The 27,567-nt window shown below is 42.4% G+C and overlaps 1 protein-coding gene across 5 annotated transcripts in view; it reads left to right on the forward strand.

Moving 5' to 3' along the window:
* The window catches only part of LOC105680291, a 77,411-nt gene that overhangs the window by 39,373 nt on the left and 10,471 nt on the right, over positions 1–27,567 (forward strand). For 2 of the 5 annotated variants that reach the window (XR_004461043.1, XM_024365201.2), the window contains exon 4: positions 9,919–18,670. Coding sequence is in view for 1 of the 5 variants with exons in the window: in XM_024365201.2 (XP_024220969.1) it covers positions 9,919–9,986 (68 nt within the window). In the remaining 4 variants the exon portion in view is untranslated. Of the gene's footprint in view, positions 1–9,918; positions 22,530–27,567 lie in introns of those variants that run through there. The other 3 variants (XR_002946001.2, XR_004461042.1, XR_004461044.1) reach the window with 3 other exon arrangements.

The raw sequence follows: 27,567 nt of genomic DNA on the forward strand, positions 1-27,567 counted from the left end.
AAGGGAGGGGAGGGGGGAGTTAGGGCGTTGCGTAATAACCATTGGAAATTTCGAAAAAATCGTGCGCCGCGTGGCCTGTCGTTCGCAATTCTCCGATCGCAGAAAAAGAGGAGGATTTCTGATCGAACGGCCGCGCGCACACACCACACCCCGGGTTTCTGGTACCGCGGCATTGCCACGAGGGTTATACCGGGTTCACCAGCGGCGTATATGGGGTTCCGCCATTGGTCGGGTCGGTTCAGATTCATTAGCACGCGAACGGCGATTGGCCGGCCGCGAGGCTATCGTCTTTTTGCTTTCTGCCCGCGTAATGACGTGCTGCGCGTCTCGGCTTATATGCAACCGAGCGATCGTGCATGGCAGATAGGTTTTGCCGGTGTCTGCATGTGCATCGTCGAACCACAGGCGCACTGTTATGCGCGTGTAGCCACGTATACGGTCGCACCAACCTTCGTATACGTTCACACGTACAGGAAGCGGCCGACCGAAGCTGGAAGATACCTCGAGGGGGGTGTGGAGTTACCTGCATCGCAAATGGGTCTCCGCCACGCAGCTCAGCCTCGAGTCTCGAAAAGGATACACATGTATATATACGCCCTTTCTCCTCGCACCCTCGACGAATCGTCGATCGTCGAACGGGGGAAGCCGAATCACCTGATCGAGATCCCCAGATTTAGCGAAAAAATAATTACCAGAGAATCGGTGAAAGATAGGTAGACGGTGTTGAAATTCGATTCCGAGGGGATGTGCACGCGGGCCGCCTCACCTCCATTTTGAATTCTTGTTAACCGTGGCCCAGGGGTGGTTGATGGTAGTGGTCGCGCCAGAGAACCCGTTGGTCGAGCACATTACAATAATATCGATATTAGAATGCAGATCGTTTCATGCGCGTGACTTCCACGCGGCGTCATACGGATTGCCAAGGACGTGTCTTTTTCTTCTTTATTTTGTCTCATTTTTTTGTCTCGTTCGATACTTGTCTTTTTTACCGTGATTTGCTTCTCGTAAGTATTAATTAATTCACGATGTACGTAACTGTCTGCCAGCGGAAATTAAATAAGTTTCTCGTATTCAATTTGCGGGACGAGATCGGATACGTGCGTATGCAAATCGTTCAATTACGGCAAGGTAGACACGTATGCAAAGTGTTGAACGATGTTTTTACTCCCGTGTCGTCATCGTGACACGTGATCCATACGTTTCATACTCTGCTCTCCGCTTTCGCCAGCGCAGTCGCGATTGTTCTGCTTTGCCCATTCCCTCGTTGTTTAATTACCGATCCAGACCGTTGTTTCCTCTTAACGTCATAATCGACTCGAGGGCCGTGACTCTTAAATCGGTCCTCGACGACCAATGCACAAGTGTCGCGACAGTACACCCCTATGCGTCGTTGAAAGGGCGGCTGGTTACGTGTGGAGTGAGTTTGAGTGCTCTAGGAATGTGTCGAAAGCACTTCGCGTAACATAGAGACCTTGCGACTAATGCCTTGGAAAGAATGGAAGAACTTGGAAAGAATCTTCGTCATCGAATTTGCTTTTCTCTTTGTTTATTTAATAATATCCAAAAATTTTCTTCGTCGAATCGTAGTTACCGAATTAAGTATATTTCTTTTTGCTGAAAAATGATTTTCTTTTTTTTTTTTTTTGGTAAGTTTCTTAGAACATTACTTGGAACATTGTTCTAAATAAACGCTCGAATGACAGCGGATACGGTTCGTCAAGATTACGTAAACGCGGCTAATTGCACCGTGGATTGCATACAATATTGTTTCTAATCATCACTTGGTCGTTCTTTGTTTCGAAAATTCGTTCCCAGACGTCCTTGTCACGAATTATTATCCGGTCTTCGACATGTTCATTATACGCTATGGAACTATATCTTCCATGCGACGTGGTGTTTCCTTGTCGCTTCGCTATTTACATCTTCAACGATGTAATTCCCACATGAATCCACGTTTGACATAATGACAACGTGGCTTAAATACGTGTCATTATAATACGTGTCATTACGTCGAATTTTCTCTCTGTTTAGTAAATACGTTTAATTAAAGCGTAACCATCAATGGGTGGTATATCCTCTATTCTTATTTAAGCAAACTCATAAATAGTCCAGAGGTTGACCAGAGTTTTTCCCTGAAAGGAAGTGAAATCAGACGAAGGCGAAGTTTTCGCGAGAAGCCGAGGACCCGTTCTTTCTTGTCACAGCACAAAATGGCCATTGAAACGTGACTTAGCGTTAGCAGATATGGATCGCGCCTTCCCCGGAGGTCGGAGGGATCGCTGTAGCGCACGGGGGAAATGGTGAACTGCCGGAGGACGGGGTTGGTGTCGCCATGGCAACAACGATCCCTCAGTAGCCGAGCCCACCTACACCCTTCATTCAACTCTACCACCCCTGTAATCCGCTCGAACTCGAAGACAGCCACTACGCAATTTTCATGAGAGGATACCGAGTTCGCGACGCTGACTTTCGGGGATCGTAAGGCAAATAGAGAATCTGTTTAAAGGAAGCGACAATCGTCGCGATTCATCGCCTATCTTACGAAATAACACGCGATATTTTGAAAAATATCAACTTCAGCATTGAACTTCGAATATCAGACCTTTTGATCGGCCATCATTGACAGTCGATCGACGTCCTAATGTTCCGATTGGGAGAAGAAACTCGCGAGAAAAGACAAGTAGTCAGCTCGTTCTTTAACGACGTCTAATTAATGGAGGAAGTTAAAAAGGGCGCGGTTCACGGCGACCGTTATTCCAATCCTTTGTCGGGAATCTAACGAAGCGACAAAACGTCGCTTTAATCGGCAAGTTGGTCAAGTCTGACCCAGATAAATATTCATGAGCTTTCACGAGCGACTCCTTGCTTCTCTATCAAGAGCACCGTCTAGCGCTGCCACGTCTCACTGTGAGCTCTCGGCCGGCATTCACCACCGTGTTATTTCATCCCCTTTGTGTTCATTAATTATTTTTCGTCAACTTATAATGCATCAGCGACGAACAGCATACATATATGCATACGTGGTCGCGAATATGGGACGAGTAGGCGAAAAGTCTGGACGGGATCGGCCTCCGGGAACAGCGTGGCGATACTATATTGTAATATCGTCGGCTCGATTAACATAATATCTTTGCTCCTTTCGTATTCAAAATGGGCCACCACCAGGGCCGTATAATGGTACTCTCGATCCGTGTTTATACTAATGCTAGGTTCCCTGGGACGAGCTCTAAGATCATAATGAGGCTTCGATCGAATTAGGAAGGCGGATGACTCCTCTGCTGGTCTCCCGTTTCTTCGCTTATCCGTATCCTCTTACGTTTTCGTCTTTCCCTTTCGTTTTTTACTATTTTCTCGTTTCGGGAATCCCGATATACTTTTCACAGGCAGCATCATTACGCGAGGGCAACCACGATCTATGGCAACGCACACGGTGGACACGTTCTTTTGCTCTTCTTCTCGCTGTGGATATTAAACGGCGTTTCAGGGAAGCGTCTCGAACCCTCTGATATTAGACGAGACATCGTTACGTTCGGTTTTCTAATTGGTTGAAAAAAACAACCGACTAGAAAGCGGATCGTTCGACGGTCTTCGATCCGATTACACCTTTTCAGGGCATTAATAGGCGTGGCGAGCGAAGCGTGTATCGAGGAGAAGGAAAAGAATCCTTCTTCGAGTATGTGAAACACGATGCCGGTGTGTTTAAATTTTTCATTTCCAGTAGATCGGCATAGAAGAGAAACGCGGACGTTCTTATACACAGGCTACGTGTCTCTTCGTTTTATACTTCGTATCAAGCTTCTTGTTAAATATCGATTCTTCGACAATACGAATGGAGAGGAGCTGGAGGGGTAGCGAACGCGAGAAAGTAATTTCTCGTTCAAGGAAAATCAACAGTTTTTCCGCGAAACGAGCTTAAAATCTCCCCCTCGTTGGTCGGAGAAGTGCCATTAGCAGCGGCGGCGAGTACTTTAGAAGCTTCCAGCTTCCCCGCTTCGTTGCATCGCCGAGCTTTCGAGTACAGCAACATGATGTTCGTCGTTGGTCGTTGTTCTCTTAGCGCTTTCGTGATATTGCATCCATTCGGGCGAGTTCCTACGGAAAAGGGTGGAACATCGATTCCTCGATTTCTCCTATTTTCGAATTGAAAATCTTACTAATTCCTCGTTTCACCCTTGAAAAAAATCTAACAATTTTTATTTCCTTGTTTTTATCGCGGATATGTCGTGCTAAAAAAAGAAAAAAAAAAGAAAATTGTATTGAAAATTCACCTCGATGATTTTCACGGGAAGATAGTAATCCATTCCCCTGAAACGGAGGGGTGGTAAAAACCAGGAGAAGCAATAATGCGCGTGCAACGTGTGAAATCGCGCGCCGGGAAACCGAGCGCTTAAATCGTACGGGTCCGCACGAAGCGACCGGCCCGATCCAAGGCGAATTCAGGATTAATGCGTTTTTAATAGTGACATAACTGCACCGCTCGTCCGCCTTTTCCCCCCCTCACCTCCTCCTCTTCTACCCTCTTTCTCTCTTTTTGTTTCCCGTTCTCTTTCTCTCTTCCTCTCGGTTCGTATCGCGGTTTTTACGCGGTGAGTGTCGGTCGTGTACGTCGTTTCTATCGCGAAATACACTTCGCGGAAAGCCGAAACGCGCGCTTTCGGACATTTTTAACGATCCTCCACGCGGTAAGGAGAGCAACAGACAGTGAGAGATGAAAGGAAGGAGGGTGAAGGAAACAGAACGACGAGCAGAAAATCGCGTGAATACATTACAACGAGCGCGCTCCACTTTCTTGCCGGCGGAATTGCGTTTTGCAAGAAAGTCGGCACGCCCTCCCCTCGTTTCACACAGAAACATCCGGAATCGGCGGATTGCGCGGTCAATTTCAAGCGTGTCGAGAGAAAGCTCCATCGTACCGATCATCTGTCGCGGCGTTTTGCAAATTTTGCTCTTATACGATGCCAGTATATCGTTCTTGTATAATGTTTTCTTCGATATGAAGCTTTAGGGATGTGATAGGGACGGACAAGAGAAATCAAATTTACAGGGGGAGAGCTGTGACTCTTCCCTTTTTATCAGAAAAAGTTAATCTTAAAATAGTTGATAACAGAGTATATATCTAAATATACCATACGCTGATAGAAGTTAGAATTAAAACGATGTGAGCCAAGTTTCCATCTCAATAATTTTACCATCTCGTTAATCTTACTGAAATGGTCTGCACGTAGAAACGCAAGAAATTTGAAATCTACCACCTCGATAGATTACGTTCTACTGTTCCAATTGTAATTTTTTGTTTGTAACTGATCGTAAAATTGTAAGTGTAAGAATTGTAACTTTGGTAGTTCTACTGTTAAAGATTATGTGGTTAAAGATCCCAATATTTTATACGACACATAGATATCGAGTGTTACAGTTTCGTCCCAATCGCAACCTCCGAGCCTTTCTAAAATCCCTTCAAAAAGACATTCGAATGACTATAAAAATTACGCTAAAGATAGGTTACTTTCAACTATACCAATCTAGCTAGAAAATAAATCTAGAAAGGCGAGCACACAAAGCTGATAGCACCTATGGCTTTCTTCAACTGGCCAATTGTTGAAATAATTTTAAACCTTCTCTGAAATTGTTACACTTTCGCCACTCCTTTTCCTTTCTACGAGATTATGTTCCCGATTCGATATGAGCGTAAATTGCTTGCCGCGCCATCGGTATCTTCCGCGACGATTTTACGGGCGGCCATCAAACTTAACGCGCCCGCGTACACATTAAAAGTTGCTACGCCCAGCCCGGGTCATGAGATAATGAACCGGCCGTATGATTATTAGAATCAAGCGTGTCTGTCGCGCCTACGACTTGTTCATTTTTTTACTGCAAACGGGCAGATTCTTTTGAGGTTACGCCGATACGAGGCAGGTGGGGAACGGGCGCGATACCGATCCGTATCATAGTTTTATTCCTTCCACGGCCAAGGAAAAAATGTAATTGGCCTGACCGAAATCTATCGCATGGATAAGGGGGCCACGGGAGGAGAAAAGGAGCACCGAGGGATGCAAGGGGGATGAAGGAAGAAGAAAAAAAGCACGTGTGCGAACGGGCGACCGCTCGTAATAACAATGATTAGGACGACGAACGGAGCATGAAAAAAAGTAGAAGAGCAGCAGGTCCTGCCTTGGATCCATCTTAAGATGGCGGCCGGGGGAGCAAACCACGTGCAACCATCCTCGGTCCCATCTAAGATATACGAATTCCTTCGAAAAGTATGAGAAAATATTCTATCTGAAACTTTCTTTATTTCTTCCATAATTTAGAGTAACTAACGTATCGCGCAGAAATTTGTTTATTTGCAACATCGTGTCAGGGTGGTCGAACGTATACCATTCACCACTCGTGGGCCAACGAGCAATCCGCTCCAATCCTTTCTTATCTGCGTATCTTCGCGTCGGTTAAATCGAGGGTTAACTCCTCGTCGTCGGTGACGTCGCTACGTTCATGTGCGATGCCGCCCGTGGAAAGAGTTGCTGGAGGAGAAAAAGATTGTGGCGGGGGAGGAAGAGGGTCCAGCATTGTTCGCGGACATTGTAAGCATGTCCGGAACAAAGAGCGGTAATCGACCCGTGTAACATTTATAACGTAATGGGAGGGCCTCACCGGCCCATAATAATATCAATTACGGGGCAACAGGAGAAAGTAAGAGAGAGAGTCTGAACTGTGGCGAGAAAGAGACGAGAGAGGGACGGAGGGTGAAGCAGAGGGTTTAGATCGAGGGAGCATATTCGCGACGCGGATTCGCGAATCTGTCGGCCAGAAAATTGACCAACGAAACCTTTCCAGCCGACCAGCTGTCTTGGGATAGGAAGAGAGCGTCGTGACGTCCTCGTTAAGTCTCGTAATCAAGCTCGAGGGTAACGAGATTTGTGTACCAGAGGGATGATTCGTAGATCTTTAGAAATCTTAGAACGTATAACATTCCAGGTTTTGGACTCGTTCGACTAACAGGCAGCGATTCATGAACTTAGTATTGCGTACATACTTCCTATCATTAACTTTCTCTAAGTTCACTGTATTTTAATTACGAGTTAGGAAATTTAAGTTTCATCTATTTCTGTAGTATCACTTAGCGTAGGTATACAGGAGAACTAGTATCCACGCCTAACAAGCTCTTCCTTAAAATTCTTTCTGCTCCAAGCCTATTAAAACAATGACATTATTTATACTTACCATCGAATAATTCTACAGCCCCTTCGAATGCAATATGAGATCAAATTTTATTTTTGCTTTCTACGGTAGGAATCCTTATAGAATCACTTTGCGCCTCGGTTGCAGCCTAAGAGAAGACAAAGAGGAGACGAGAATAATCGAGTTGAATTGACGGGGTGCGTAAGTGAATCGACACGTCGCGAGGCAATCGCAATTGGCTTAGAGGTACCGAAACAGTGTCGGGGCAAGGTCGAGAACGTATCGAGGAGGGCCTGGGACCCTTCGTTTTTTAATTTCGCTCTCTTCTCGCAAGGTTTTGTTTAATGGCGAAGGCGGTAACCGCGCACAGACCAGTCGACCAATGAGAGCTCGACTGGAAATCATACGCGGGATCGCCGGCCGCACGGCGGCCTCCGAGAGTGGAGGTGAAGTTAGGTTAGGTGAGGTTATGTTCGCTCCCCGCGTCTCCTTAACATTCGACGGGCCTGTCCCGGCACGGCATCGCTCTCGTAAGAGGTGGGGCTCCGTCTCTTCGATCGGCGTTAGGCATTTCTTCTTCTTCTTCTACCTCCTCTTTTTTTTTCTATCTACACTTTTTCTCCAACCTTCTCCTCCTCCTCCTTCTTCTTTTCTTCTTCATCGCCGTCGTCGTCTTCTTCTTCTTCTTCTTCTTCTTCGTTTGCTTCTTCTTCTTCTTCTTCTTCCTATTCTTCTTCTTTTCCTTCTCCTCCTTCTCCTTCTTCTTCTTCTTCTTCTACTTTCGTCGCTCCATCATCGACTCCTTCGCCCCTCCAATGCTGCTCGCTGTCGACGAAAGCCTGTCCACTATATACTTAGCATTGCCTTCGTTTTAGGACCACGTGAAACGCCAAGATAAACCGCTATCGCGAGTGTAAGTGGAGGTGGCAGAGCTAGTTATCGAAACTTGGTTATCTTTAAAACCGCCTCGTATGTTCATTGGAAGGTTTTGAAATATTCATTCTATTTTGTACTTTTGAAAAAACATCCTACATTTATTTATAGATTGGTACGAACATTTATAGTTTGCAGTATGAAGACGTTATTAGTTGATCGTTTCTGAAGATCTTCGAGGGTTCGTGATTACGTAGGAAAAATGATCGAATGTGGCTGAAAGTTCATTCTAAATTGCAACTACGCGATAACCTCGATGTAGCCACATAGTTTGATAATTCCCGAGATTCGATTGACTTGCGAGCTTGGAGGAACCGTTTCGGGTAGAAAATGTTTCTATCGATGCCTCGTTACAGGCAGCAACATCGTTGGCTTGGCTTTTCACTTCGCAGCAGCCTCTGTTGCTCCTGTCCTAATAATCGGGTTATCGGCCATCGATATGTCGAGAACTCTAATTACATTCTTCTGTGTTACTGCTTAACCGTGCTGCGCGCAATCTCCTTCTCCTCTGTCAATACCGAACAAAGCGTTTCGCAATTCCTTTCGAGTACAAGAAATTACGGGGTACGTTGAAACACGTGGGAAGTAGAAGAGCTCGTCGAAGACGAAAAAATTTGCGGGATTGTCGATACCACGGATCTAACCATTACAGATAATTATCAATAGCCAGGCTAATGATTTCACAGAAAATTTGGTCAGACAAAAAAAAAAGGGAACAAAAAAAGGACCTGATCTATCTCACAGTAGCTTTACATGACGTTACGCAATTCTGCTTGTAATTCAAAGGATAATTATCAACATTCGTGAATCTTTGTTGAATTCTAGATGTAACAAAGAGGATAAAACGGAGGATTGATAAACACAAGCGACAGATTCCTCCGGCGATTGCGTGATTTTGTCGTTTACTCCGGAATAACAATCACGTGACAATGTGTTTTTCGCGTGCCCCATCCTAAGTCCGATTAATCCACACGATCTCTACATGGACGAGCGCATTGATACCGTTAATTATTAATTAGATACAACGGTATCACATTATTAATCAACGTTTCACACACTGTTACGATCCATTAAAAGAATTGATTTAACAAGAAACGGTACACATCGGAATAGCTTCGAGTACCAAGTTTCTGTTCCATTTCTGCGAAGTAGAATATGACCGCGCTCGAACGGCAACGCGAGACGTTCGTTGAGGTGATCGTCGCACCAAATGCACCAAAACGAAGCCGTGAAGGGAAGGAAAGGAACGTAGCCATTGATGCAGTCCGCGCAGGAACTTCGTTGATTCCTTTTTGCGGCTATTGATCGATGGTGACCGTAATTTTCAGATCGCGTGCCACATCAGCTGCCACCTTCCTCTTCAATGCAAACCAATGTTATCGGAGCGCGCGTTTTTCCTCAAACTCGTGCCTTTCACATTTCTTCTTTTTCCTTCTCTTTTTCTTTTTTTTTACTTTTCACGCGGCCAACGAGCTACGTGTTTTCCTGTCGCGATATAAGACAGCGATTAGGGCTTGTTTGTAAGTTCATGACCAATTAATTTTATTTTTCACAGCATGCGGTAATGAACAGTCCTCCTCTCTGGAAGTAAAAAAGAGGAATATTCTGGAACGCTTGTTTTGCTCTTTTGTCTCGTTAAAGGATATTTCTCTTTCTATTTTATTTTTGCTTTATTCTCTCCTTTTCGTACTTCATATTCGTCGTTAGCAGACAAAAAGAAAAAATACAGAGAGAGAAAGAGAGAAAGAGACGTTGCATGTGCAGGGCGCCGACACAGCAATCACGTTTCCGTGTTCTTTCCTGTTGCAGGTGCAGCACAGGGACAGAGGAAAAAAGAGAACGAGAACCTTGAACCAATCGTAAATGGCGTGGAGTGAAAGCGGTCGGTCTCCGCGGTTTTCCCAGAAGAGCGCGAGCCACGAAATTATCGACCTGTAAATCGGAACGTAGGATCTCGTTTCTTACTTACCAACGTGGGTATGAGCTCGCTCTCTGTGCCAGAAGAAAAAGGAAATATAAAAGAGAGAACGAAGATTGAACGTAGACGTTGGTCCCGAGACGAAAATCGTGAATCCGGTGCGTGCTACGAACGACGATTCAGACGTTACAATTTGCTCCTCGCCGCGAACAGCTTTCTGCCACGTCAATCCTCGCACGTCGAAACATGGCTCGGTGTTCCCTACGATTGATTTACATCATCCATTTGACGGATTACGAATAACGATGTTTAGATGTTTCAGAAAATGACTGGCGAGCCGGGTTTGAAGATTTCTATCGAGAACATTATTGCACAACGCAACCGAGTGATTGATGGAGAGCGTGCACTATTTTCTGACATGGTTTCGATGAAAAAAAGTGTCATTTATTTCCCCCAGTGATAACTCTGGGAATCCTTCCACTTGGATTAATGACTAACCATTATCGTGCAAACTGTGTATCATTTCTTACACTTTAATTGCGAGTAACTGGAAAATAAAGCGGTAGCTTCGCCCACGAAAAACCAGAGAGAAAGAGAGAGATTTATTCTATGCCATTATAGTAATCAAAAAACGAGAAAAGGAGCTGCAATAGACGAGAAAGCGTCGTTGGGTCACACCTTACCCGATCGAAAAGGAAGATGAGATTGAACGGTGACACTCGACGGACAATACCCCGTGACTCGATTACACACGAGTACCGTTAATCATCCTAATAGCGTGCGCATAATGTCAGATACGATCTGCGTTCGCTTGCTACGGTAGATTCGTGATGCCACGCTCCTCCAACGATCGTTCGGCCCACGTGCGACTCGGCGTCGCACAGGATGAGTCGAATAGAAAATGAAATCATGCTCCGCCGCTTAGAAGTACGGCTTTAAGATCGTGAATGGGCGTACGGAGACAATCGGAGACGCTAGGCGCCTGAATTCCGATTGGACGTTGCCTTCTAATTGAGTCATCGTGTCATTAGCGTTATAATAATCACGGCTCGTAACGAAACGATCTCTCTTTGTCGACTGTACGCTGGCCTGGAACGCCACCGCCGGGAAAACACACAGATCCACCCGAAGATCGTACGTAGATCGATGGCCAATTAAGCTCAATTACCGACACGGATAATCGGCCACCGTCGGTGAAAGAATGATTATTCCGCGAATGATCGGTTAGGATATCGACCTTGGCTGATTTTGCAAGATCGATTGCAACGATAAAATAGACAGAGGGAGGAATTCTTGACCAAGTAGGAAGAATGATTGGATGGAGAAAGGAGTTTACGAGGGAGGAAAGAGAATTTCTTAAATTGAATTTGCGATTACATTTGAAGATATATTGAAATAATATTGCTAGATTTTATAGCTATATCGTACTTGTCTAATGTATTGCACAAGATAGGAATTATTCTGCAACGAATATGAACAATGATCGAAGAAAGAAGATCGAAAGGAAGGATAGTTTCCTGAATTGAATATTCTTGAACGAATATGAAAACCGATTGGACGAAGAAAGAAGTTGGAAAGAAAGGTAGAATAGTTTCCTGAACTGAATTCGCGATCATATTTAGAGGTATTAAAATAGAATTGGTATACTATATCGTATGTATTCGTCGAGCCGCCTATTTCACTGGAATCCGAACAAAGAGGGCCTCGCATTTTCGGAACGAGTTACCGGAACATCGCGTGCCACCGAAATATTCTGGAAATATGCTAATTACCAGTTAGTCAGTCAGTTTCTTGTGGCATTGCGCCCGTTTCTACGATCGCTATTGCCTCCTTTCCACGCGGTTCACCTTGTCGAGACGTTTCGTCCCTTCTTCCCTGACTCTTTGTCCCGGTTTTCAGGATTGTTCTTGTCCTTTGTCCGCCGCGTTCGATTGTCCCTTCGAACATGCGACAATTTGACGCCGTTTATCTTTCATTCTTTTCCGTTCGAACAGAAGGTTTAGTTTCTTTTTTTATGGAGAGTTTTAAAGTCATAAATATGGGTCAAAGAAAAATTGCACCTGTGTCCAAGTGGGTTCTTGGGAACTTCATGCCGACCCTTGAATTTTTTTTAATTACGCAAAGGAATACTTTACTTCTGTGAACTCTTTCTTAATAGTCACGAACATTTGTCTTGAACTTTTCTGATAGATATTACGCGACAGACGAGTGATTTATTTAAAGATTTTTGAACTAGAAGCGAATCGATTGAACCTTCTCTGTAATTCTAGCGTTACTGTCTGACGAAGTCCTATTCTACTTCGTACAACTTCAATCCTCCATAGCCATACATTTTACAGACTCTTTAGACGAAGTGGGTCGTTTATATTCAAGTGTAAATCTTCTGCTGTTCTCGATTTTCAAAAAACGTACAAAACTTCTGGAATACTTATCAGTGTTTCTATCCTATTATTATACAACGCTACGTTGAAGCAAATATTTGAAACCTTTTTTAATAAAAATGAAAAATCATTTCTCAAGGAAATTGAATTGTTCTCGATGGATTGAATATGTAAGCGTACGATTCTCATAGAACCGGCAAGGTTAATAAAACTTAATTTTCTATTAGCGTGACAGGCAAAATGTTAATTTCTAGTATTATGTACTATATTCTTCTTCTTATCAGAAATTGAAAGATTTACGAAGAGCTAAATATTGTGTGCAGCCACACAACTTTCGTAGAAACAAGAGGGTGAAAACATAAATTCTTAACGCCATTGAAGGCAAGGTGCTAATTTGTAATTATCGTATACTATGTTTTCCTTTTTATAATCGAGCTTTCGACTCGTTTTTCATCGGCAGGGATCGTTGTCATTGAGAAAGGCCGGCCAACATCTCGCCAATGTGTTTTCTTGCCTCTCTGTTGTGTGCAGTACAAGCGTGCATACTTTCTGTCTTCACTCCCATTAATTAACCACACTGTGTACGCGGTTGTTCTCCTGTTTCGAGAATGAGGAGCGACCCCTGCGCTGTATCGCCGGCCTACAACATCCGCCCTGAATTAATTGAATATACGGTTCGCGTTTACACGCGATACGGAGCCAGTCTTTGTGTGTTGACTAATACGGGGCTTTGGTACGTTGGGGAAAATTAAAAATTCATCGGAAATCGCGCGTAGGACGGCCTACCTCATTCCCGCGAAACCGTAGGGTTTCGTGTGATTCGAGACCCGAGCCGTGGCACCCACACGTCCAGTCTTCCCGCGAATTCGTTCAGAAAAAACAACGACCTTCTTGGAAACCTGTATCATGCGAATATTAACAAATAGAATGCGGATTTTTATGCATTTACAAGAAATTTGAAAATAAAAAATTGTACAGAGCGCGCGTGATACGAAGAAAATGTATAAAATATCGAAAATATAGCGCTTTGTATGATATCGATAGTTGGAATAATCTTCTACGGAGATTGGCAGAAAATGCGTATACGAATCCCAAAATATTATACGCGTCCTGTTCACTACCAACATATTTTTACGTGTCTCGTACAACAATGATTTCATTATGTTCTCAATGACGTGAATTTGCATGGAAATGCAGTCAATTAATAAACTTCGAATCACCTTTGGGAAGTGGTTCTTCCAAAGGTACGGCTCTGACTTGATGGCAAATGCGAAACGAACGAGTGAAATCAGGAAAACTTGACTACCATAGTCGTTGTAGTATTCCACCCATGTTTTTCTCCTTCGATGTCTGGTTCATACAAACTCGTCACACCATTTTCTAAACTTTGTTCTCGAGCATGTTCGAGTGGTAAAACCGTGACGTTTGCACCTTCGAGTGCAGCATCGACGGCGGCGCGTAGAGAACAACCGGAAACGAGGGCAGGTCTATTATCGCCCCGGAGGTTATACGAGCTAGCCGAAGTTTCATCGCCGTGGAGTTCCAGGTACAGCAATATGTTGTTTTATGGTGCAATCATCGGCGCGGTAATAATCATTAAATCCGTTGGCCGAAGCTGTGGGCTCCAGGGTCTCGTGGTCTTTGTCTCTTTCTCTCTTGAACGAGCTCGTCGTTAGGCTCAGATTAATTCGTTGATCCTGATGTTTCGCTGTTAAACGATCAACAAGAATAATCGTTTGTTCTATTAGCTGAAAACAAACTTTCGTACGAAAGAGAATTGACTGAAAAAATTGCCATTCAAAGAATTTCTTAACTCTAACTAGCATTAATTCTTTTATAGAGAGGAATCGTCGGTGATACTGTACCGGAAAAATTTTCTTTCGTTCACCTTCGTATTAGGGAAAAATACGAGAGATTCCGAGATAGTTGATGGGTTAAAAACAGATTGAATTTAAAAAGTTGTAGCTCAAACACGGTTTTGCGTTTAATTCTTTCGCAAAGAAATTTCTCCAATAGGCTAAAGGCGCCGGCTATGATTGCACAAAAATCTTTTCTCGTTTATCTCTTCTATTAAGGACAGCACAGGAAGGGAGAGAAGTAGAAAATCAGTGAGTTAAAGGAGGAAAGAAGGAAGATCGTCATTCAAGTGATTATCTTACTTGATATTTTTGTGCAGAAATTTTTCATCACTCTAGAGGCGCCAGCGATGGATACCAAAATATCCTTTTTCTATATCGAGAAAAGAAAAGAGAAGGGAGACTACGAAAGGGTTAGTTAGCGAGTTATATGATGGCCATAATTGCGGTTTATTGTCTCAATAAATATATATTATACGACACACCCCGGCTATGTATCAAGGCAGAAGCAGCTTGATCGAGCTGCTTCCCGGGATTTGAAATCAGACGGCATGTGTCGGCACATATAAGGCGCAGTTTATGAGTCTGCTTAATATGGTTTATGGTGTTTTGTCCGGCTCTTGTCGACTCCCTACGGAACCGGAAGATGCCTCCTAACGATCTACCGAGAGATGATGACGAGGATCAAATAACGACGAACCATCGACAACACGTGTTCTTTATATTCAACGAAAATTATGTATGTTTTAAACGTAATTATAAATATGGAAAATATTTTACAAAGGAGGAATAATTTATTCCAAAAACATCATGTTACATTTAAGCAGACGATACGTCAATTATGCTCACCTTGTGAATCGATGACTGAAATTACAGCTTTTTCCAATGATGATGTCAATTTACTAAAAAAGTAGCGCGAAGAAACAATTTAACGTCTTTATGCTTGATCGATTGTTGGCCAGGTTACTGATTCAAACGTACTTACACTCGTATATTGTTGCATAATATGCAATTAAGGAGACAGGAAGCGTGTACAATTTGCTATACGTGTTAGCTTCCGCTCTGAATTTATCGATCCTCGCCGTGTCGATTGATAATATTTACCGATGAGTTTTACATTGCATAAGTTACTATTTTCACAACGGGCATGTATCGTCACGACAGAGCTGTCTATTACGCAACGCGAAATAATTAACTAAATAAGCGACGTAAACGTTCTACTTTTCTAATCTTCTCTATAGTCGTTTTATGCCTACATTTCGTCGATGAGTGCCCATTAGAAGTTCATTATTCTTATCTTAATTACACCAACACGACGGTGGTTCAACATTGTTGTGCACTTGCTCACCGTGAACCCACGAGTCGTGGGATATCGTGTCATTCCATTGGTATAATCTAATAATAATTCATAAAACGTAGCCCGTGTCGCGGACGTGACGATCGGGAGATAACGAAAATGATAAACTATACCTGTAGTATCTAGCAATGGAAGCCAGAGACGAAAGCTGAAAATTGCACAGTTGTAACAAAACTGTAGCTTTTTATTCTTTTTCATCGTAGTATACTTATTCTTTTTATCTTTGCCTCTGTAGTAGCTTTTTACTGCTGCTAGCAACATGTTGAATTTTTATTTCAATCAAAGATAGATGATGTATCAGGAAGTTCATAGGTATACGTAGCGAGTAGACTGTAGATATTTAGGAAAATTTATATTTTTATATAAACACGATCGAAGAAATGAAACCTAAGTAAAGATTTCTTTCGACTACTTAATATTAGAAAAGGTAGTGCACTTTGGGCATTTCATTATATTTTTGCGTGCTCTCAAATTTTTCATAAATACATAAAAATCAACAGTTGAGTAATGAGTCTGATCTTTGTGATAATCGAACCATCGATGTGCACTATCGCGCGATGCAAATGCAACTTCTAAATATTGTTTGTTCGTTTAGCCTTTGTATACAAATTAAGACGTTGTAGGAGAATCGGAATGAGTGGTTCATTATAGTAAACGCATTCTTCCAGATAGCGTAAAAGCGTTAGTCTTGCTGCCGGCTAATTCCGCTTGAATTTAACGGCAAGGACAGCCTAATTGATCTATGCAATTACGTACCGGTGGCGTAAGTGGTGCTAAGTGAATACCGTGGTAAGCCTTGGTTTCTCGTAAATTATCGGACAGCAATTTGGTGCGCGGAAAACAGAAGTAAAAAGACACCGGTGAATCCCTTCGATCGACAGAAATACACAGCGTGCGATAAGCCTTTTTGCGCAACTTTTTCGCATCGTAAGCAACAGTTTTATTATCCCCATTGGCTATCACGCTGTTATGGTTTGCCTATTTATCAGAATCTGCAATTTCAATACGATCCGCTGTCTTTCATTTAACATTCGTAATTTATTTTTCTCAATTTTCTTGTTATATTCTTGTGATTTGTGTTTCGGTAGTACATGGCGTGCTTGTGACAGTCCTTTGTTCCATTGCTGAGAATTTTGGAACCGGACCAGTTCCACAGACCCCTAACATTAGAGCTCGCCTTATTTTCTCGTAATGACAGTCCATCGAGGACTGTCTTCGGGTTCGAGATTTGGAGGTTGAAATGAAAGACGCTCCTTGGATCGTCCGATGATCGTTGAGACTCTTCCTTTACCATTATTTATTCCGAGAGTTGTACTCGTGTTTGGAATTTTCTTCCGTTATTATCGTGTTAAACAGACTATTTTTGTTTATTAATATTACCGGGAATATTAATTTTTCTGTTTCTTTACTACGACTATGTATTTTATTTATTCGAACGAATTAAGCTCGTGTTAATCGTATTAATGATAATCGGCGCTAAATGCAAGAACTTAGCAAGAAAACAACACCATAACGGGATGAGAAGAATAATACATTAACCATCGCCGGTCGTCGCGTCGGTTGTCTTCATTTCACGGGGCTTTTTCCAGTAAACGGCATGATGGATGCGACGGCGAGAATGCAGTCGACGGGACAAGAAGAAGTCCAGATGTACATTCTTACATAACAATTGCGAATTCAGCTAATAAATTATAACACGTCCTAAGTGTCTAAGCAGCGAGCGTCTATCACAAAACCCTTGCGATATCGCCATCCGTCGGAAAAAGGGAAACGTTCACCACATATGGAGCAAATACCATTTCCCAGTCAGAGGCCGAAGAAACGAAGAGTGAAAGGGAACTTTCTGAAATCCTTTCATTTCAGTAAAATTGCGGTTTATTGACATTGATGATCTAAAATTCGCTGCAGCGAATCGTCGCTAACAAAACGACCGATAAACGTTTTATACCTTCGCTTCGTGCTTTCTTCCAGTTTCCCCAGGAAGTAAATCCAACTTTCCATCCTCATGTGGAGGAACCTAGTTCATAAAATTCGATAACCAGAACATTTGCATAGACGCACGATAGAAATGGTCTCTCAATAACGCAACCGAATAACACACTGCAAATTCCGATCTGATTTAAACGAATCAGTCTCTCGGAATCAGAATCAGAGCGAACATAAAAGGACGAAGAGCGGACGAGTGCATCGCGAGATACCGCTACGTCGAGTTTTAGCACTATCCCGCGTACCGGGATTACTTTCCTTTCCCCCGAACGATCTTTTTCGCGAACGGTGAACGGCACGATCGATGGCAACGGAAAAAATGCGGTCGATGCAGCAGGAAGGACGCAAGGTGGACACGGTCGAAGAGAGGGTGCAGCAGGGTCGCTGCTTTCCGTGAATGCCGGCGGCTTCGTTTGATGGTTTTTACCGAGAGTCCTGGATACCGCGCGTTCCTATAGCACGATTGGCTCCTTCCATGGGCCCCCGTTCGGTCATTGGTCCTTTCCAACAGGATCGTAGGTGCCCGTGGGACGACTTTAAACAGACGTCGTCGCCTTCTAAGTTGCTCTCCGCCGCGATTCTTTTATACACGCCAGCTCCGCGATGTCGCCTATACGTGCACGGAGAAAACGACCGTCGACATTCTTCGGACCTCTCGTCGCGACCAATCTTTACCAAGTTCGACTATGGCGAAAATGAAATAGTCACTGCGTCACGTTAAGCTTTTGACTTTTATGGGACACGGATTTTCTCATCGACGCTGAGAGAGACACTCGAGCGTGGTCCCTGCTTTCGACGATTTTGGTCAATGAGCATGTGGACATTTATTCGTAGTGATCTAAATCGGCGATAAATTTCATTCTTGGAATATTTATTTAACGGTGGAGTAATTTGAGCCTTGGGCGAGGCTAGCAATTTCTCTATGAAAATATGAATTACTTTCGTTGGCGATGTGATTTGGATCTATTCGAATATATTCTTTGTATCCTTTCGAAATACTTGTTCGGTGAAGTGATCTGGATCTTGGCTGTTGTTGGGTGAAATAGAAATTTCTTTGTAAATATATACATATGATTTTATCGAAGTATTCATTCGATGGAATAATTTAAATCTTTGGTGCTGCTAAGGAGGCGCAGAGATTTCTCCTTAAACATATAATCGGGTTTTCTTGAAATATTTATTCTATGGTATACGCAATTTGGGTGATATTGGGCGAGGCTGAGAATTTTAGAAATGTATGAATGTCATTTTTAACTTTCTCTATTTATATTAATATACCAGACTTTATGCTTTAAATTAAAGTTTTCGAACGTAAAGTCTCTCACGTAATTAAAATTATCGATGGAAAATTTGATAGTCGAAAAGCACGATATTTGTTTCATGGAAGTTGATTATATTCGGAATAAGCGTTCGAGCGGTTCTGGTAAATTGTAAACCGCTTGATATTATGAAAAGGAAGTACATAATGAGGGTTATTGCTAGCAATCGACTACTCGATATTCCGTTCTGCATTAAGATACGGAATTATGTTTAAAATCGAGGACCCAATTAGCTGAGGTACATGCCATTAGATCCATTCTGACGAATCAGGCGAACATCCTTCGATCCTGAGTGTATAAATCGTAACGTTAGAGGTTTTTTCGCGATACTTAAAATGCAGTTTCGTTAACGAAACTTCGATCAAAGTCTCAGACTCGAATATGACTCGTATACGCGGGCCATGGTACTTGGAGGTTTTATGGAGTGCCGTATAAAGTGGGATAAAGCCTCTGTTCCGCCGGCACGAACCGATTCTGGTATACATGAGAGTTTGGTTCGCCACTTCCTGAAGAGATGGCGCCACCATAGCGGTCGATACGTCTTTCATAGTTCTTCGTGTACCAAGGTTAAAGAAACGGAACTGCCTATGATGAAGACATCGACGAAAATGCTACGATCGTTTAAAAATAACGAGAATTAATAGTCGTAAGTGGTTGTTCCACGTCAAAGAAATAATTTGTTACATTTTAATCGCGATATAATAAATATTACAAGTCGTACGATACTTTAACATTATTACATTATATGCATAAAGAAAGTCGATGTGAACGGATCGCGTTTGATGTTTTCAGTTTCCATGTTGTTTATTTGTTTTCGCGTGTGTTCAGCTAATGGCTGGATACACGCTTGATAATGCCTTTATATGGCCCGATAAAGCTCATATAGCTTTTAGCAATGAAATCATAATCGCGCGCGATCGCCCGACACGATGTATTAACTACATGCCAGCCCTGTTTGTAGCTACACGTAGACGCATAAACGGTTCTATTAATTATGTAGATGATGCTGTTGCGTCACGGATCGACGCTGAAAACACTCGACCGATTCCCATATACATCTACATGCGCGATATACAGAAGAGAACGACGCCTGATATTGCTCCGAGAGAAATGGCTTGAAGAAGAAGAGGATTACCAGGTAGTTATCCCTTAAATGAACAGTTTTATAACAAAACTCGATATCAAAAGTGGAAATCTTGGCTAGATGTTTCTAACGTACATCTTCGTTTCTATCAATCGAAGATATCCTTAGATAATCCTAAGCCTCATTTATGTAGTTAATCGACAGCTATCAATTTATGAAATTGCAATATAAAATCTAGGAACCAGGTACGTTTCAAGGAAATCTCGATGATACGAAGGAAGACGGTAATATGTCAATTAGATTTTAATGAAAAGCCTTGAAAATTGATTAGATCATCGGTCTTGAGAACTTTACGTATACCAACGGTTGGTTATCAGGTATTTTCAATTCGAGATGAGCAACGTAGACGTAAATCAAGCTTGAAGCTTGAGAATTTTGTTGGACGTCAAGTTGTTACGCGGAAAGTACTAAACACGTTGATGAAGTGCTTACAAAACGTTGTCCAGAAGAGAGACATAAAGGTAGAGGGGAGGAGGAGGACTCCCCTTGCTGTTCCTTCAATTCAATTGAATTCTATTCCAGCGTGCAGTTGATATCATTGAGGTCGCCACTTAAATCCTCATTGTCGTTCGTCGCTTATTGTTTCACCCTTCGTTCGGCTACCAACGAATGTACATACGTACGTTTCTCTTTCACATCCGTACCCGCACCTCTAACCGATCTAAAGGAGAGCCAGACTCGAGGGTCCAACCAGCTAAGAATTGAAACTGTCGTTGCGGATCGGAAAATGGCCGCTCTGGATAAATTACACGGGTTAGGAACACAGTTAAATGAATTTAAAATTGATACAGATTTCATTAACCTACTGAAAATGTTATGCGAGACAATTTTTTAGAATGTACAAAAAGTTTTAAGCAAGATTAAAACACAGAAGAGTTTCATTTGATACGATAACTAGTAGTTGTGTTAAAATATTCTTCTAAATACTATATCAAAATTTCCCTGAAAAAAAAAGAAAAACAAAATAAAATAAAAGAGAATAAAACATTTCAGTAAAAGATATTTCATACACATATTCGGTAATTGAATTTATTCCAAAATATTTCTCCCACATTTGCAACTTAGCGTACTGTACGTGACTGAAAACACCGAACAATAAAGTCATTTGCACAGGCGATCCTCCAATTATAGTGAGCACCACAACACCGCAGACTCGTAATCCGAATCACGCATGAAAAGTAGATAGAAACGCGGCTAACGAAAGGACGACGATGGACGAAGAAGAGACGAGCCTCTGGCGGTAACCAAAAATTTGGTCACCCAACCCCCCCCTGTCTGCTTGAAGGGCTTCCCTCGACTTCATCACCGCTCGAGGACGCAGGTAGCGCCATCCGACTCGACGCTACTTGCCGCGTAGCGAATTTCAAGGAGTGCACTTCAGGGTCTTTCAACAGTGGCCGGTGCGCTGGAGAACCCTCTTCGTGTACCGTGAAGGCTTGGGTAGTTTCTGGCTGCGATGTTGTTGGCAACGGGGAATACCCCCGGCACCCCAGCCACATGGAAACGTGGACGGAATAATGGACGAAGTGAAGTGCGTCGCGGTTGCTCCCGAAGTGGGCATTGTTGGCCCACATGCTCGCTCGAACAAACCAGGTTGATCGACTTCGTAGGAACACATGGGAACGTCGACCGCTACTCTTTCTCCTTTCCGTCTCCTTCTTCCCCTTCGTTCTATTTTTTCTCACTTCTATTTCATCTACTTTTGTTTCGTCTCTCATATGTATATACACGTATGCACGTCTAATCTAATTGTAGCAGTATTACGACCGCTTTCAAGAGTCTTCTATTCTACCCTTCCCTCTTGGTTCCAATCCAACAACATCGATTTCTTCGCGAGAACCTTATCAATGGGGATCTAGAATCGTACAAATGCATCCGTACGATATGATTTGCTTTTGGGGGATCAAAGGAACGTTGAGTTGGAATCGGTTCTCTGTTGGGATAAGACTGGAGAATCCCGCAGTGGCTCGTGACGATCATGTAAAGTGAATTATCCTGTCTGATTATATCGTCATTGTCATTAGGTCCTGATCTCTATCGCCTTCTCTCTGTCCCAGCCACCTACGGTGCCCCCGTTAACAATCCCACTTGATTCCGTCATTGGCGACGTTGGAGTTCCTGAATGAGTTCGTAACGAGATGCACAGCCAGAGGGCTGGCCCACGTCGGGGTTGCCAGCACGTGTCCTCAATGGACCAATCAAAGCTCACCCTCTTCTCTAGTCTAGTCTCTCTTGCCGACTCCCTATGCGTTCCTCTCTTCCCAAGACCGGGCTTTATGTACATTAGCCTAATACGATCTGGCCACGGAGGATTTTGTGGGTCGCCGTTGGGATCATCTTGTCATGGTGTGATTCCTCGTTCGTCTTGGAATCATTTTCTCACGTTTAGAAATGCATTATGAAATCTTAAAAGAATTAAGTTTATTCGTATTAATCAAGGTATCGTTTATAACAAATTCCACAAGAAATTTCCTTGTTTCGAAGAAATAAATTTTTCAAGATTGACAGTTTTGGAATTAATTTTCATGATTAATACCATTATGTTGGTCTTTATACCAACAATCATAGTAAGATAATACTTTAATGAATCGAGTGCCCATATTAATTAAGTTAAATAAGTAACATTTAATGTAAACTCACCCCCTTTTTCAAAGGAATAAATAAATAATTTTCCCAAACCTAAGAACTCCATTAGTCGTCGCTACATTAATAATCATAATAAAATTCTATTTCTAAATCCATCCCTTTTATGAAGCTGTTGAATTTTCTAGATTTAGCGACTTCGAAATTAATCTCGTCAACTATAGTCTCTATGCTAATGACTAACGATTATGTGAAGGTATTGCATCAATCTCATCATAAAATACTTTCTAATGAATACAGTAATGGAATTGGAATTAGAGGAACGAAATGACCAACGGATAGAGAATTGTGCACACACGTGTGATTATCTGTACGCGTTCACGCGACAAATGCGTGTTCGCATAGAGCGTGAATGCGTTTGAAGAGAATCTGATCTTGGAATCGGGACTTGTCGAATGGGATAGTTTAATTGCCGCAGGAGGGTGACATCGCGTACCGACGACGTTTCCGCGGCGACGAATTCCGTGGGGACAGCGTGCGATTCCAGTTCAGTGCATTCGTTGAACCCTGACGCGTGGACCACCAAGTAAACGGGCTTAATTTGCAATTTGACTTCTATAGCGATTCATCTCGGGCTTGTGGCTATAAAGTCGTTATTAAGATTCTATTATTACAAATCAGTGGGAACAAAGATTTTCTTGAAATAAGACGGAGATAATATTTAAAAGGGTAGCAATAAGTAAGCAACTCCTCTTTTTAATTCCATATCCATTCTAATTCCACTAATGTGTATAAATCAACGAAAATCAACACAGAATCAGTCAAAATCAAATGACTTCTTAAACGCGCTATAAATTCATAGCCGATTAATATTCGTAGTGATAAAGATTTGCACTTTTGAATAGGAAACCTATAGCTTTCTTTTTCTTCTAATAAATACGATTTAAATACTCGAGCTGCCTTCTTATCGTTGTCAATTGTTCAAATTATTTGAGTATTTTTTAAATTGTGGAAAAATAGATGGGAAATATATAGAGTTTTCGAAGCGGCTCTATTAAGATGGAAATTAGAATGTAGAAACGAGAGCTCTCTAGCAGACGTTCCAAGTTTGAACGCCCCCTCCTCGGTTCCAAGAATAAATAATTGAACCTAATTTGCCCCGGCTGTGGTAGTTGTACGCGTAAAATCCGCTCAACGCGAATTTAGCCGGCGGAATCCGCAGCGTGACTGCAAAAACGAAAGAATGAAAAAAATAACCGCACTCGCCAGCCGTAAACCTCGAAAATTATAATTGCCACGCGGCGTAGGCAAGAACGCAATAACGCGAGTTCCAGTTGTAAAAGCACGTGGACACACACGCACGTCGCGTGTACACCAGGTAGGACGTAACACGCGTTCGTATATTCAAGAGATTACGGAAAGACGAGGAGTTGCGCAGTCCAGGGCTACAGCAGCACAGTGGCTCGGCCGACCACGATTGCGACACCTCCTTTTAACAACCACTCTCGACATCCAGGAGAAACTTGTGACATCAAAACTTCGGGCCGTGGTACGATTGCAGACTCCGCAATTCGACGATCCCATGAGCCGTCGAATGTCCTAGATTGAAAACCCTCGGTTCATCTCCTTCTCCAGATATTCACCTTACCTTCACGAATTATAGCTATTTTAGTCGAGAAGTTGCGTCATTGCGAATTAAGAAATTTTTCAAAAGATTATTTAAAACCAAATTTCTTTCCAAATTTCTTAGAAAACTCTTCAAAAGTCTTACTTATCTGAGTCTTATTTATTCCTTATTCCAGGGAATACTTATGTTAACCATCCTCGCTAATACTAATCAGCTTAGAACTGAAAATCAGCCCTGAGAATTAGGAAATTTCTTAGACAGTCTTTTAAATTTCCTCGAGATTTACCACGTAATTCAAAACATATTCTACTAGTCCTTAGAATCCTTAGAAACTAAAAATTCCTCAAAAGGTTCTCTCTAAAATTTATCTTGTAGAAACCAAAGATACAAGGATCGTACACAGCAGCGATTCCTCGACATTTTCATGAACAGCGGAATACCATGACGATGGGCAACGTCCGCGAAAAGAACAAAAGCACTTTCACGTGTTGGGGGATAGACGCGGCTAATTGAAAAAATCTCGACGGACGCTCCAGTAACAAAACGTGACTTTCGGCGCGCCGCAGTTCGTGGAACGAGAACGGATTGGCTCGGGTTTCCACGGCGCGAAATAAAAGCCGCACGCGGAGTAGATTCAATCAGGCTACGAGGGGTTTGATGAGGGGTCCAGGGGGTGAGGGAACGCAGCATCGATGGGGAGAGTGGTGCGCGAGAAGCAGTCGGTTGAAGTGCAAACGCGAAGGGCTCCGTAAATGCGTTCACGCACATATACGGCGATGGGTTCAAGTCAGTACATCGAAAAAGGATAAACTATCGTCGCACACGCACACACATTGTTCGTTCGTTCGTACGCGCTCTCCCTAATATCATAGGGTGCATTACGCGTTAAGTTAAGTTACACTTAAGGATGCTCGTTGAACAGGATTACGTATGTACATACACGTTAATGCACGCGTACCTAGTTGAGTGCGTATTGTCGCGCTGGAATGGGAATTAAACGAGTTTTATCTCGCGAATACTAATATCAGGGTGTCGTGTAACTTTCAGTTAATGCGTCTGAAAGTGGGTTTCTTTCGATGACGACAAAAAGTCTCGGCTATTTTTCTAATGGTAAATTTTGTTTTAATTAGAGATTAGGATGGATCTTTGTAAAGTTTCGGAAAAAAAGGAATAAGACGTTTTACAATAATTTAAGGATAATTTTATAACGTATGATAAGTATCACGTTAATGATCGAGAAATTATAATTTATGGATTTTTTGTGAAACGATGCAAGTACATGAAATGATCCATCGTATGTGCGATGTGTGTATTCGTACTTTCCTAGAAGATGGATTTTTACAAAGATTATTATAAATCTCCAAATTTTAACGTCTACGTAAGACAAGGTATTTTAACTGTTCGAAGTGATATCTTGAATCTGCTCCGATCATCCATTCTATTCGCGTCTATTCGTGTAAAAGGATAGAGGTGCAAAGGGTTAATGTTCGAAGGCATACTGATTTCTATATCACAATTTAATTACACTCACGCTCTCCTCAAATTAAAAATTTCATCACCTATATCACTTTCCCTTCACTGAACCCTTCAATTTGAATTACTCCTGAATCTTAACGCCAGCCAATTTGTCGTAACACAAAGTAAAGGCTGAATTAACGAGCAATCTAAATCTAGAAACCTATGTTCGCACGATTCCTCGGCTCGTTTCTTGTTCTCGTTCCACCGCTTTTTCCGTGAAATAAATCGCTGTTCCAACAAACTAGTTCGAATCAGAGGAAAATACGAACTCGGATAACAGCGTTCCTCTTCAATTTACTTACTTCGTAGGCTATATTCTCTGGATTCGCGTGGAGGTAGGATAGTTTTCTTGGTAACGCGAATGCACGTATACTTTTTGTGGTTGGTACGCTGCCGGCTATGCTGCAATAGCATTAGGCCGGCCAATTGGACGCATCTGTTGACTGGTAACCGGGTGACCTCGCCTCTTATCAAATGCGTTGACACGATAGAAGTCGAGAGGTCCATTTGTTGGGCGTTAACGTTGCATAAAAGAATAAAAGGAGCCAAAGCAACCGAGGGGGAAAACATGATACTGATTGCGCCAGCCGATTGTCTCTTCAAGATCGACGATTTCGGTTCTTCCTAAGGGCTCCTTCTCTTTCCTCGTTTTCCAGATCACACGTCAATTAGACCATTACAGACTTGTAAGGAATAGCTTCTTTCAATCTTATCTCACTTATTCGCTTATACATATACATACGAGAAATTAACGCTAGAAGGATCGACGATTAAAATGGGAAACTTGCGTAAACAAAATATCAGAGTATATATGGATAAAGAATAATGTGCAGTGTATATCTGCAATAGAAGAATTATAAAACTTATATAACAAATTACGAATTAGTAATTTTAACCACTTTGATAGTTCTAATATTATCGAACATCGGGCGAATGAAATGTTTTGTTTGCAACGACGATAAACACAAATTTTTTGTGCTGTCAGGCCAAAGTTTCCCAACATTGAGAAAGAAAAAAATTGATATATGGTCGAGATATAATATTTGGCCCATATATCCGACAATGTTATAAGAATTTTATTTATCGAAGAGAAAGGGATGAAGGATGGCAATATAAAATTACACGAAACGCCTGATAAGATTAATTACGTTTGCATCAGGCTCTCGTGAATATATTTCTTCAAGCGTTTCCGCTCTTCTTCGCTTAAACACAGGTAGACATACACTTATTTCGCGAAATTTAATTCTGGGTTACACTGATGGAGGGTAAAGACAGCCATGATTAATCAGTTCCATCATTGAAGGCTGTTCGTCGTTAAGACGTCGATGCCCGACATTGGAGAAGGGGAGGTGGAAAAGAAGTGGACTCAGGGAGTCGTTAATCGCGGAAATTCGGTGAAACCGTAATTAGCAGGACGATCGCCGTTATGGCGGGGCACGAAAGTTCGCCGGACCAGCAGCCTAATGAACTCGTTACATATTTACACGTTGTTCGTGCCTGACGGTCGGTTCGGGGAGCTCAGAAAACCACATCGAATTAAGAGGTCCTTTCGCAAATTGCAGACGGAACACGAGAGAGCGATTTAACCTTATCGATCCACGAACGACTTTCTGATCTGTTTTAACACCCACGTCCTGCCGCTAACGTTCTAGATAATGATACTGGACACGCCTGTTAAACCGCTAATTTGAAACAATTTATATATGTGTATACATTTATATATATATATATCTATATATATATATATATGAATTAAACTGGCCTGTAAT

The sequence above is a fragment of the Bombus impatiens genome, unplaced genomic scaffold, assembly GCF_000188095.3.
Source record: "Bombus impatiens unplaced genomic scaffold, BIMP_2.2 scf_0131, whole genome shotgun sequence".
Lineage (NCBI taxonomy): Eukaryota > Metazoa > Arthropoda > Insecta > Hymenoptera > Apidae > Bombus > Bombus impatiens.